At 42.3% G+C, this 13,715-nt stretch overlaps 1 protein-coding gene across 1 annotated transcript in view; it reads right to left on the bottom strand.

The window, feature by feature from the left end:
- Positions 1-13,715, bottom strand: part of LOC126418509 (activating signal cointegrator 1 complex subunit 3) — a 238,365-nt gene that overhangs the window by 69,007 nt on the left and 155,643 nt on the right. Inside the window, exons 27-28 of the mRNA XM_050085303.1 lie at positions 3,005-3,124; positions 1,410-1,682 (exon numbers count right to left, since the gene is read on the bottom strand). Coding sequence (XP_049941260.1) covers positions 1,410-1,682; positions 3,005-3,124 — 393 coding nt within the window. The remainder of the gene's footprint in view (positions 1-1,409; positions 1,683-3,004; positions 3,125-13,715) is intronic.

Raw genomic sequence — 13,715 nt, 5'->3', positions numbered from 1 at the left:
ATTTTTTTTTCCTGCCACATAAATGTGATACTCCTCTTTTCTTGCCCGATGCAGCTGTGAACGATTGACACATACTGGACTTGAAGAGCATTTTTTCCTGTACATTCTCCTTCCCAGCCACATTTCCACAAGTAACATAGTCACTGAATCCAATAGTAGTGCAGTCATACTTCTGGAACTTGAAAGAGTATAGACAATTTGAACATACGGGTACATTTTCTGACAGAGGAATATAGCCTTAATGTAACAAAAGAAATAGAAGTATTCGGTGCACTCATTTCATAAAAGCTCTTGCACAAGCCCAGCTTCATATTTAAAATTAAGGGTGTTATCTAGTTTCGGTTCTATACAGTATTCCACAAGTTAGTTTCCCTAAAAATGTTATCACCTGTCCAGCAGCAGTGGTTTGTTTTGGGAAAGTACAATTTTTTGATCTTTGTACAGAATTTGAATAGACTTCAGTCCTTTACAGATATAAAAAAGGAGGCAATTTCTGGAAAATCTGCTTTTCTCCATATCAAAATGAGTTTTGGCAACAGTGTCTGAAGATTTAAATTACCTTTCACACTGACAGAATGGTGATCAGGAGCACTTGTATCTTCAGTTATCTTATGCAATCAAGCATTAAAGACTATTCTAGGAGGAGGTTGTGTTCTTTGAATCCAAACATTCCATATGTAGTCCCACGAGATGCTGGGGTAAGCCGTGTCTGCTCAAACCTACTTGTCTGGGTAAACCTCTTACAATTACGAGTGCCATGTGCTTCAAACACTGCCTGCTAATGTCCATTTAGATTGGTTCGAGTGTAACAGAGGCATGTAGTGTGTTTCTTGATTAAGACTTCTCACTATGATGCTGAACAAGTCAACTTTACAATTACTGAAAACTTTCTCAGGCAAACACGTGGCAACTTGCTAACAGTTTACATGATTTCTCAAGTTATGATGGTTTTTTAATTTTCTTACATGCATACAGTAATTTATATGCAACTACATTTCTCCTTTCAGTACTATATTTATGAATGTTACTGTTGTTTTCAAACTGTGATTGACTGGTGATAGCAAATTTCATGGGGGTACATGAACTGTAAGGCTACTATGAGTACGCCCAAACATTGCAAGAAGAGTCTGCAAGAGGTTCCAGACTGGGCAACACATAACATCCTTATTGAACACTTGCATACAATAAATTTTTTCCCCCCAATGATGTGTTACCATTGTGTATGATGCCATAGGACACTGGTGAGGAAAAATAATTTAATTTTCTGACATTTTCACCTCTGAAGTCTGGCATAATCCACAATGCAACAGTTGCACAGCTGAGATGCAACAGTTGCACAGCAGAGATGCTGCTGTGGCAGCATAGCAAAACTTTTAAGCAAAATCTAGTGAACTGCCAGCTGCCCTTACTTGATCCATCTCCTCCTCGGGAAGGTGCAGCCATTGCTTGGGATTGTCCTCAGCCGCAAGGTACGCGATGAGGTCGAGTGCGGTGAGGCGCGTTTGCCTGCGGCTGGAGACAAAGACGAGGACAGGACGGTCCGGTGAGTGCTGCTGCACAGCCTGGAAGGTTGGGCGGTTCATCGTGGCCATACGCGGGCAGTAGTGCTTGCCCGGGAAGCCCGCAATGTGCACCTCCAGTGGCACGGGCCGCACTGCCGGCCTGAAGTTGTACAGGCCCATCTGCAATTTTAACATCACAGTGACATCCAAAGCACCCCGTAGAGGAAGGGGGGAGGGGGAGATTCTGAACATTCATTTGATGATTAACTATCAGAACATTAGGCTATTAAATTAATGTAATTACAAAGTACATTATCATCCGGCCATCCTGATTTCGGTTTTCCGTGATTTCCCTAAATCGCTCCAGGCAAATGCCGGGATGGTTCCTTTGAAAGGGCACGGCCGACTTTCCTTCCCGTCCTTCCCTAATCCGATGAGACCGATGACCTCGCTGTTTGGTCTCTTCCCCCAAACAACCCAACCCAACCCAACCCAGAGTACATTATTACAAAAGAATCAACAATATCTTAGGGTATACTTTTGAGGATGAAGCTAATTTCAGAAAGACTCTTGCAGGTTTGAGGCCACATCATGTTCCAATAAAACCAAGTGCTACTTCAGCTACTACTATAGGCAGCCTTCAGGATGGTGATCACTCGACAATCAATAAAATTTAACATACAATATTCTTGGCAATATGCATGTGAGACCCCAACCACCTCAATCTCATACTCTGACCAAGGCCACCAGCAAAAGCAGCTGAAATGTTTGTAGTTTATCATATTGTGACATGGTGACATTCATGAACTTATGTGTAAGTCTCTAATGTCAATAAAACTTCAATCGTCATTTTCTAATGTCTGTTAACACAGAAGACAATTTCTTTGTTTTTAAATTACCTATGGCAGTAATCACATTACTACAAATGTAGCTGATCTATGCCACTTCATTAATTCTATGGTCTGCATTTTCCAATTCAGATTACGATCTATCTAAATTCTTAAAAACTTAACACTTGCTCCATTTTGTCTTTCATTATTTGATAAGCCTATTTTTTTATTAGTTGTGATGTTTGATAAGTAGTACATCGTATGTACTGTATCTTGTCAAAATGGAATGATAACACTGTTTGCTTTCATTCCCATGCTGCAGTGGGACTTTTCTCCTTACAGCACCTGGAAAGTTTCTGCACCCATGAAAAAATGTTCATTCTGAAAGTTCAACATTCAGTGTTTCTTACTGCTTGAAGCTACCTACTATAATCCAACACCAATACAGTTCCAAAACATCTCATTTCAGTCATTTTCTCTACATCAAAATTTAAATATTGAATGATTTAACAGTGATTGAATACAATAAGCAAATACATATGTGAGAGAACAAATGCATAACACAGTTGTTTTATGAAAAATCATCACCTGGGATACAAGCAAAATTCCGATAATTGTTTGAGCTCACAGATAAGAACACTACCAACACAGCAGAGTAAAAATGAATCTCACCTGGCCAATCTCAAGCCATGCTGCCAAATCACTTGCATTTGCCAATGCTGTAGACAGACCAATTATCCTCAGTGTGCGTTCAGTATGTGAGGATATAAACCCTGTTCTTGACACAATCACCTGAAAGTGAGAAATTTAACATGAAAAACTTATGCCACATTCACATGACATAGTAATAGTAATAATAATAATAATAATAATAATAATAATAATAGACTCCTATGTTTTTGGAAATATAGCTATAATTAACATTGTATGTGTCGAAAAGGGTAGGAAAAATATCAACAATATATTCAATAAAATGTGTTCTTGATGGTCATAAGGTCATACATACACAGAATTAAACAAATAACTTGTTTGGCTAAGATATGAAGTAGATTACAAAATAAGTATGTGACATTAGATCCTCTTTGAGGATGTCCATGTTGAAACTGATATGAATGACCTTTAGATCTGGTCATGGGTATACAAACAAACTATGGATCAAATTTAGAAAAATAGTTGACCAAGCACTGGACAGATAAACATCTAGAACAACAGTTCATGATGGGAGGGGCATATAGTGTTTGTAAAGAAACTTCTAGGGCCTACTATGCAACAGGTGAAAAACAAAGTACGGGGCCGTAGATATAAAGATGTTAAATTGAAATGTGCTTGGCTTGCAGAAGGGTGATGTGTGAAGCCTTCAATGACTAATATACAAGAATATTACCAAAAGGCCTTTCACAAAATGCCAAAAAATTCTGGTCAAATATGAAGGTTGTCAGTGCCACCAAAGTTAGTGTCCAGTCATAGATGACAGAGGAACTAAACTGATGGGAGCAAAGCAAAAATTTACATGTCGAACTCTGTTTTCAATTGTTCCTTCAAATGGGATGACACAGGAGCACTTCATCAACTTTAAGACAACACTGCAAACATGAAGCAAATGTGGTATCAGTATCTGCAGTGTTGAGAAACAGCTGAAATTGCTAGAACAAAGCTCCCAGACCCTAAGGAACTCCTATCACATTCTATACAAACTTGGAATTTAAGTTAGCCCCCCTTTTAATCATAATGTAACATACATCACTGGGAGAGGGGAAAAAAAAGTGTTCCAGGATAGCTGCAAGGCAACAATGGTCATACCTGTCTAGATGACGGATAGCTGATGTGATCCTCAAAATTTACTCGTCAGTAACTTTAACACCAATCTGTTGTGGGAACTTAGAACATACTCTAAGCTCAAACAATGAGGTATCTCTAACACAATGACTCCTGCCATGGCAACCAGTACGGGTTCTGAAAACACTGCTCATATAAAAATCAGCCTGTGCTTTTCTCACATCATTCCCAAAGGCACATATCAAAGTAGTCAGGTATATTCTTTTGAAAAAGCTTCTGTCTCAGTATCACACCTGCACAAATTAATGGGCGCACTATCATATTAGGTATCACAGATACTTATGACTGAATTCTACATCTGAATGACTATCCTGCAATTCACATTTAAGTGCCTGGCAAACGGTTCATCGAACCACTTGCAGACTTGTGAATGTATGCTTTCCCGACGTATACAGCTGGCGAAGAGCTCTTGGGCTTCCAGCCGGGTGGCGGTGTCTTCAAACTGTGACGTTTCGATGAGTGACATACTCGTCATCTTCTGGCGAAGTGCCGAGATTTTGCGGATGCCGGTCCCTTTATACCTGAGGCGTGCCCCCCACCACCTGGCCGCGGGAGGCTGGATCCAGAGGAGTCAGGGGGTGGGGTGGAGGGGGAAGCGGGTGTGCCACTCGTGTCTCCGTCAGAGCATTCCGGTCGCGTCTCGTGAGCTGGACGGTTCTTGGTGCGTTCCTGGCATATTGCAGCTAATGCTGGATTCCAGGCCACACTCAGCTGATAACCTTCGTCCCTGTTCACAAGATTCTTGTGGACCTGTATTTCTATTGATTCTTTAATGACGCTGTTCCAATAGCTCCTGGCTCGGCACAGAACCCTGGTGTTCTCGAAATCAAAGGTGTGGTTTTCTTTGATGCTGTGTTCAGCTATAGCAGATTTCTCTATCTGTCCAAGTCGGACATGCCTGGTGTGTTCCTCGCACCTTTTCGAGATGCAGCGCTGCGTTTGTCCAATGTACTGTACACCACATTCGCAGGCAATGCTGTATATACCAGGTGTGTTGAGTTTGAGTGGGTCTTTAGCTGAGCCCAGCAGCTCTTTCGTCTTCGGCAGTGGTCGCAAGACAGTATTTATGTTTGATTTTCTCAGTAGCCTCCCGATTTTGGCTGATATGGGCCACAAATATGGAAGAAAGGCGAGTCTCTTGTTAACTTCCTCTTCTTCCTCTTCCTGAAATTTGTCAGCCTGTCTCGTCTTGAAGGCCCTACCAATCTGTTTCACTGTACCCGTTTTTCCGAAATACCTCTCTTAGGTGGTGTAACTCGTCTGAGAGGCTTTCTTTGTCACAAATGACGCGTGCCCTATGTACCAAGGTGGTCAGTACTGACTGGCGTTGCCCCGGATGGTAGCAGCTGGTTGCATGGAGGTACAGGTCTGTGTGCGTCTTCTTCCTATACACTGAATGGCCCAGCATGCCATTCGCTTTCTTCCTGATCAGTATGTCAAGGAATGGAATACAGCTATTCTCTTCTACTTCCATCGTGAAGGTGATATTCTCATGTATGCTGTTTAGGTGGTCCATAAACTCCTCCAGTGCCTGCCTGCCATGCTGCCAATCACGAAAGTGCCGTCCACATAGCGGAAGAAGTGCCTGGGTTTACGGTGAGCAGTTTGTAGGCCCACCTCCTCAAAGTGTTCCATATAAAGATTCGCGATCCCTGGAGCAAGGGGAGATCCCATGGCCACTCCATCCACTTGTTCATAATGCTCTCCATTGCACTTGAAGTAGGTGGTCATAAGTGCAGCTCTTTGAATGTGTGTGTGTGTGTGTGTGTGTGTGTGTGTGTGTGTGTGTGTGTGTGTGTGTGTGACACAGAGAGAGAGAAAGAGAGAGAGAGAGAGCTGGAGCAAGGGGAGATCCCATGGCCACTCCATCCACTTGTTCATAATGCTCTCCATTGCACTTGAAGTAGGTGGTCATAAGTGCAGCTCTTTGAATGTGTGTGTGTGTGTGTGTGTGTGTGTGTGTGTGTGTGTGTGTGTGTGTGTGACAGAGAGAGAGAGAAAGAGAGAGAGAGAGAGAGAGAGAGAGAGAGAGCTGGAGCAAGGGGAGATCCCATGGCCACTCCATCCACTTGTTCATAATGCTCTCCATTGCACTTGAAGTAGGTGGTCATAAGTGCAGCTCTTTGAATGTGTGTGTGTATGTGTGTGTGTGTGACACAGAGAGAGAGAGAGAGAGAGAGAGAGAGAGAGAGAGAGAGAGAGTGGGGGGGGGGGGGGGGGGGGGGGGAGGAAGGGAGGGAAAAGGAGGAAGGAAGATTCATTAATTGTATATTCTGGTTATGTTTAGATTGCTCTTTGTTGTTGTTTTTGTGGCTAACATGATCAGAGTGTTATTGCTTATATTGATTTGGTCAATAATTACCTTCTTTTTCATTGCAAAGGCTCTTTGTATGTGAAAGTTTTCTTGTAATGGCAGGAGTTTCTTCTTGTGATTCTTCACTCTAATAATTTTCATGTCTTGTTCACGTTGCATAGTTCATGTCCATGTTTTATCAACTGTTTTGAAATTCCTGCCTGTCATCCCCAGATATAGTGATTTGCATTTTTAGTATTCTAACTGGTCTACCTGCTCCTTGGTGTTTATCTGGTTTGTCTGTTGTTGTCTGTAAATGTGACTGGAATATGTTTCTTATTCTGTAAGCAATGTGTAATCCCCGTTTCTTTAATACATTTGCTATCCTGTATGTTGCTTTATGTTTGTATTTACAGTCAACCATTTCTTTCTGTTAGTCATGTCATAAGTGTTATTGTTTTATGTTTATGTGTGTGCTGTAGTGTCTGTAGGGTTCTTTGGCGTTTGTTTTCTCTGCTTGTTTTCATTTTTCTTTATGGTGTTTTGATTTTTTCATTGAGTCTTTGTATTATATGGGTGTGACAACCATTGTTTGTGTCTATGAGGTATTTTTTTCAATTTTTCACAGTTTTATTTGCTGAGTGGGATATCTACATCTACATCTACATCTATACTCCGCGAGCCACCTTACGGTGTGTGGCGGAGGGTACTTATTGTACCACTATCTGATCCCCCCTTCCCTGTTCCATTCACGAATTGTGCGTGGGAAGAACGACTGCTTGTAAGTCTCCGTATTTGCTCTAATTTCTCGGATCTTTTCGTTGTGATCATTACGCGAGATATATGTGGGCGGTAGTAATATGTTGCCCATCTCTTCCTGGAATGTGCTCTCTCGTAATTTCGATAATAAACCTCTCCATATTGCGTAACGCCTTTCTTGAAGTGTCCGCCACTGGAGCTTGTTCAGCATCTCCGTAACGCTCTCGCGCTGACTAAATGTCCCCATGACGAATCGCGCTGCTTTTCGCTGGATCATGTCTATCTCTTCTATTAATCCAACCTGGTAAGGGTCCCATACTGATGAGCAATACTCAAGAATCGGACGAACAAGCGTTTTGTAAGCTACTTCTTTCGTCGATGAGTCACATTTTCTTAGAATTCTTCCTATGAATCTCAACCTGGCGCCTGCTTTTCCCACTATTTGTTTTATGTGATCATTCCACTTCAGATCGCTCCGGATAGTAACTCCTAAGTATTTTACGGTCGTTACTGCTTCCAATGATTTACCACCTATGGCATAATCGTACTGGAATGGATTTCTGCCCCTATGTATGCGCATTATATTACATTTATCTACGTTTAGGGAAAGCTGCCAGCTGTCGCACCATGCATTAATCCTCTGCAGGTCCTCCTGGAGTACGTACGAGTCTTCTGATGTTGCTACTTTCTTGTAGACAACCGTGTCATCTGCAAATAGCCTCACGGAGCTACCGATGTTGTCAACTAAGTCATTTATGTATATTGTAAACAATAAAGGTCCTATCACGCTTCCCTGCGGTACTCCCGAAATTACCTCTACATCTGCAGATTTTGAACCGTTAAGAATGACATGTTGTGTTCTTTCTTCTAGGAAATCCTGAATCCAATCACAAACCTGGTCCGATATTCCGTAAGCTCGTATTTTTTTCACTAAACGTAAGTGCGGAACCGTATCAAATGCCTTCCTGAAGTCCAGGAATACGGCATCAATCTGCTCGCCAGTGTCTACGGCACTGTGAATTTCTTGGGCAAATAGGGCGAGCTGAGTTTCACATGATCTCTGTTTGCGGAATCCATGTTGGTTATGATGAAGGAGATTTGTATTATCTAAGAACGTCATAATACGAGAACACAAAACATGTTCCATTATTCTACAACAGATTGACGTAAGCGAAATAGGCCTATAATTATTCGCATCTGATTTATGACCCTTCTTGAAAATGGGAACGACCTGCGCTTTCTTCCAGTCGCTAGGTACTTTACGTTCTTCCAGCGATCTACGATGAATTGCTGATAGAAAGGGGGCAAGTTCTTTAGCATAATCACTGTAGAATCTTAAGGGTATCTCGTCTGGTCCGGATGCTTTTCCGCTACTAAGTGATAGCAGTTGTTTTTCAATTCCGATATCGTTTATTTCAATATTTTCCATTCTGGCGTCCGTGCGACGGCTGAAGTCAGGGACCGTGTTACGATTTTCCGCAGTGAAACAGTTTCGGAACACTGAATTCAGTATTTCTGCCTTTCTTCGGTCGTCCTCTGTTTCGGTGCCATCGTGGTCAACGAGTGACTGAATAGGGGATTTAGATCCGCTTACCGATTTTACATATGACCAAAACTTTTTAGGGTTCTTGTTTAGATTGTTTGCCAATGTTTTATGTTCAAATTCGTTGAATGCTTCTCTCATTGCTCTCTTTACGCTCTTTTTCGCTTCGTTCAGCTTTTCCTTATCAGCTATGATTCGACTACTCTTAAACCTATGATGAAGCTTTCTTTGTTTCCGTAGTACCTTTCGTACATGATTATTATACCACGGTGGATCTTTCCCCTCGCTTTGGACCTTAGTCGGTACGAACTTATCTAAGGCGTACTGGACGATGTTTCTGAATTTTTTCCATTTTTGTTCCACATCCTCTTCCTCAGAAATGAACGTTTGATGGTGGTCACTCAGATATTCTGCGATTTGTGCCCTATCACTCTTGTTAAGCAAATATATTTTCCTTCCTTTCTTGGCATTTCTTATTACACTTGTAGTCATTGATGCAACCACTGACTTATGATCACTGATACCCTCTTCTACATTCACGGAGTCGAAAAGTTCCGGTCTATTTGTTGCTATGAGGTCTAAAACGTTAGCTTCACGAGTTGGTTTTCTAACTATCTGCTCGAAGTAATTCTCGGACAAGGCAGTCAGGATAATGTCACAAGAGTCTCTGTCCCTGGCTCCAGTTCTGATTGTGTGACTATCCCATTCTATACCTGGTAGATTGAAGTCTCCCCCTATTACAATAGTATGATCACGAAACTTCTTCACGACGTTCTGCAGGTTCTCTCTGAGGCGCTCAACTACTACGGTTGCTGATGCAGGTGGTCTATAGAAGCATCCGACTATCATATCTGACCCACCTTTGATACTTAACTTAACCCAGATTATTTCACATTCGCATTCGCTAATAACTTCACTGGATATTATTGAATTCTTTACTGCTATAAATACTCCTCCACCATTGGCGTTTATCCTATCCTTGCGGTATATATTCCATTCTGTGTCTAGGATTTCGTTACTGTTCACTTCCGGTTTTAACCAACTTTCCGTTCCTAATACTATATGCGCACTATTTCCTTCAATAAGAGATACTAATTCAGGAACCTTGCCCTGGATACTCCTGCAGTTTACCAATATTACGTTAACTTTTCCTGTTTTTGGTCTCTGAGGACGGACGTTCTTTATCAACGATGATAATGTCCTCTCTGGTAAGCCGTCAGGTATTTTATCGTTTCGCCCAAGGGGGGGTCCCTCTTACCTAAAAAACCCCCGTGTGCACGCCACACGTACTCTGCTACCCTAGTAGCTGCTTCCGGTGTGTAGTGCACGCCTGACCTGTCTAGGGGGGCCCTACAGTTCTCCACCCAATAACGGAGGTCGATGAATTTGCAACCATTATAGTCGCAGAGTCGTCTGAGCCTCTGGTTTAGACCCTCCACACGGCTCCAAACCAGAGGACCGCGATCGACTCTGGGCACTATGCTGCAGATATTAAGCTCAGCTTGCACTCCGCGTGCGATGCTGGTTGTCTTCACCAAATCAGCCAGCCGCCGGAAGGAACCAAGGATGGCCTCAGAACCCAAGCGGCAGGCGTCATTCGTTCCGACATGTGCTACTATCTGCAGCCGGTCACACCCAGTGCGTTCAATAGCTGCCGGAAGGGCCTCCTCCACATTACGGACGAGACCCCCCGGCAAGCACACCGAGTGCACACTGGCATTCTTCCCCGACCTACCCGCTATTTTCCTGAGGGGCTCCATAACCCGCCTAACGTTGGAGCTCCCTATAACTAATAGGCCCGCCCTCTGTGACTGTCGGGACCTTGCCGGAGAATTGGCCACTGGCCCAACAGGCGAGGCATCCTGTGGTGGCTCGGAAACGATGTCATCACCACTAGGAAGCACCCCGTACCTGTTGGAAAGGGGTAAGGCAGCTGCCACGCGGCCAGATCCCACCTTCGCCTTTCGGCCAGGCACGCGCGAGCCCACCACTGTCCGCCATTCACCCTGGAGTGATGGCTGACCGGTAAGATGCTCACTGCCGGAAGACGCAGCGACATCAGGGGTTCCACGTGATTCCAAGGCCACCGAAGTAGGCATAGGTCTCACCACAGTTGCCCCAACGCCACTACGAGCGGACGCCTGCGCCTCGAGCTCGATGAGCCTAACAGACAAAGCCTCCACCTGCCCCCGAAGAGTGGCCAATTCTCCTTGCGTCCGCTCACAACAACCACAGTCCCTACACATGACTATGTTTACCCTACTCTATACGGTGACAAATTCCCAAGATAATCTTCTGATGAGCTACTCTGATAATCAAGAAACACTCACTGAAATACGAGACGCGAAAACTACGCTAGGTTTTCCCAGAAAAACTATTTAAAAGCTAAGCGCAGCAAATAAGTACAAAAACGCTTTATACAAACAGTACTCGCTGCTGCTGGTGCTCTCGCTCTGGCTGTCACAAGACAACTGCTGATTCAAGTGACTAGTGGCTAACGGCCGCGAAACAAACAAAAGACGGTTTTAGGGCGCTTTCTGTTCTAAACGATCAAGAAAACACTAAGAAATCTAACACGAAAACTACGTAAAGTTTTATCAAGAACTGTTAGTTACTATGCAGAGCAGATAAACACAAATAGAATCCCTTCCTTAGTGGAAGGTCGTAAACAAAATGCAAAATAAACGCTTTATACAAACAGTACTCGCTGCTGCTGGTGCTCTCGCTCTGGCTGTCACAAGACAACTGCTGATTCAAGTGACTAGTGGTTAACGGCCGCGAAACAAACAAAAGACGGTTTTAGGGCGCTTTCTGTTCTAAACGATCAAGAAAACACTAAGAAATCTAACACGAAAACTACGTAAAGTTTTATCAAGAACTGTTAGTTACTATGCAGAGCAGATAAACACAAATAGAATCCCTTCCTTAGTGGAAGGTCGTAAACAAAATGCAAAATAAACGCTTTATACAAACAGTACTCGCTGCTGCTGGTGCTCTCGCTCTGGCTGTCACAAGACAACTGCTGATTCAAGTGACTAGTGGCTAACGGCCGCGAAACAAACAAAAGACGGTTTTAGGGCGCTTTCTGTTCTAAACGATCAAGAAAACACTAAGAAATCTAACACGAAAACTACGTAAAGTTTTATCAAGGACTGTTAGTTACTATGCAGAGCAGATAAACACAAATAGAATCCCTTCCTTAGTGGAAGGTCGTAAACAAAATGCAAAATAAACGCTTTATACAAACAGTACTCGCTGCTGCTGGTGCTCTCGCTCTGGCTGTCACAAGACAACTGCTGATTCAAGTGACTAGTGGCTAACGGCCGCGAAACAAACAAAAGACGGTTTTAGGGCGCTTTCTGTTCTAAACGATCAAGAAAACACTAAGAAATCTAACACGAAAACTACGTAAAGTTTTATCAAGAACTGTTAGTTACTATGCAGAGCAGATAAACACAAATAGAATCCCTTCCTTAGTGGAACGTCGTAAACAAAATGCAAAATAAACGCTTTATACACACAGTACTCGCTGCTGCTGGTGCTCTCGCTCTGGCTGTCACAATCGGTGTAACATGAGTCATAGGATTGCTAATTTTTGATTTTGTGGGTGGTTGGATGAAGCATGTATAATTGTATCTGTGCTGTTGGCTTTCTGATGATGTCAAATGTGCCCTTTTTGCTGTCTTTCTTTATTTTATGTCCAAGAAATGTATTTGCTTTAGTGTTTCTCTTTTCCAAGGTGAACTGAATTCTTTTCCACATGGTATGATGGTGTGTTCATGAAATTAATAACAGGCCTCAACAGAATAAGGGGTGTGTGAACACTCATTAAATGACTAACAGAAATAAATGGTGCACTTTAACATACAAATACAAAGCAACACACAGGATAGCAAATACATTAAAGTAAGAGGGATTGTACATTGTTTACAGAACAACAAACACATTCTGTTCACATTTACAAACAACAGCAAACAAACTAGATAAATACCAAGGAGCGGGTGTAGTCCACTAGAATTCCAAGAATGTGAATTACTATATCTGGGAATGACAGGCAGTAGGTATAAAGAACATATAAGAAGCTGGAAGCGTGAAAACAGCCATTCTAGATTTGCCAAACACCTGATAAATTGTGGACGTGAACCACCCAACACGAGACAAGACATGAAAATTATTAGACTGAACAATCACAACAACAAAAACTCCTGCCACTACAAGAAAACTTTCACATACAAAGAGCCATTGAATTGAAAAAGTACAAGCTATAACTCCCTGATCATGTTAGCCACAAAAAAACAACAAACAGCACTCTGAAACATAACCAGAGTGTACAATTAATGAATCTTCCTCTCTCTGTCTCTCTCTCCCGCACGCACGCACACGCGCACACACACGCACACACACACACACACACACACACACACACACACACACACACACACACAATGCAAAAACAAAAGATACACATACAGTGACAGTTGACAATGCTACACTCTGTAAACGCACACATATACAGTAGATCATGAAATGAAAAGTGCAAGTGATGTGTTATAATAAATGTGGGTGAAAAAATGCTGGAAATTGGCCAGCTGGAGCATGAGAACTGAGTAAACACATCTCCAGGGCCACACATATGGACTAATAACACTGGAAATAATAAGTAACACCAAACTATAATTTAACATCACAATATCTTTGCTACGAAAGTTATCTTCACTCTGAAAAACAAGAGAAAAATATGACAAAATGTAACATACTATAAGTAGTAAATAATACATTTATTATATGTATAAAAAGAAACATGTATTAAGGCCACAAATAAAAAAAGCAAAACGTATATGGCAGAAAGTAAACGGCATTTCATTTAGTTGTGCAGACAGAACATATTTCCATGAATTTTGTAGCAACTAAGGAATGACAGAAAATGAAAATATGACAAAAATACAAGTCTT

This window comes from Schistocerca serialis, chromosome 9 (assembly GCF_023864345.2).
Source record: "Schistocerca serialis cubense isolate TAMUIC-IGC-003099 chromosome 9, iqSchSeri2.2, whole genome shotgun sequence".
Taxonomy (NCBI): Eukaryota; Metazoa; Arthropoda; class Insecta; order Orthoptera; family Acrididae; genus Schistocerca; species Schistocerca serialis.
The sequence above is the reverse complement of the archived record's forward strand: the minus strand, read 5'-3'. Positions and strand labels throughout refer to the sequence as shown.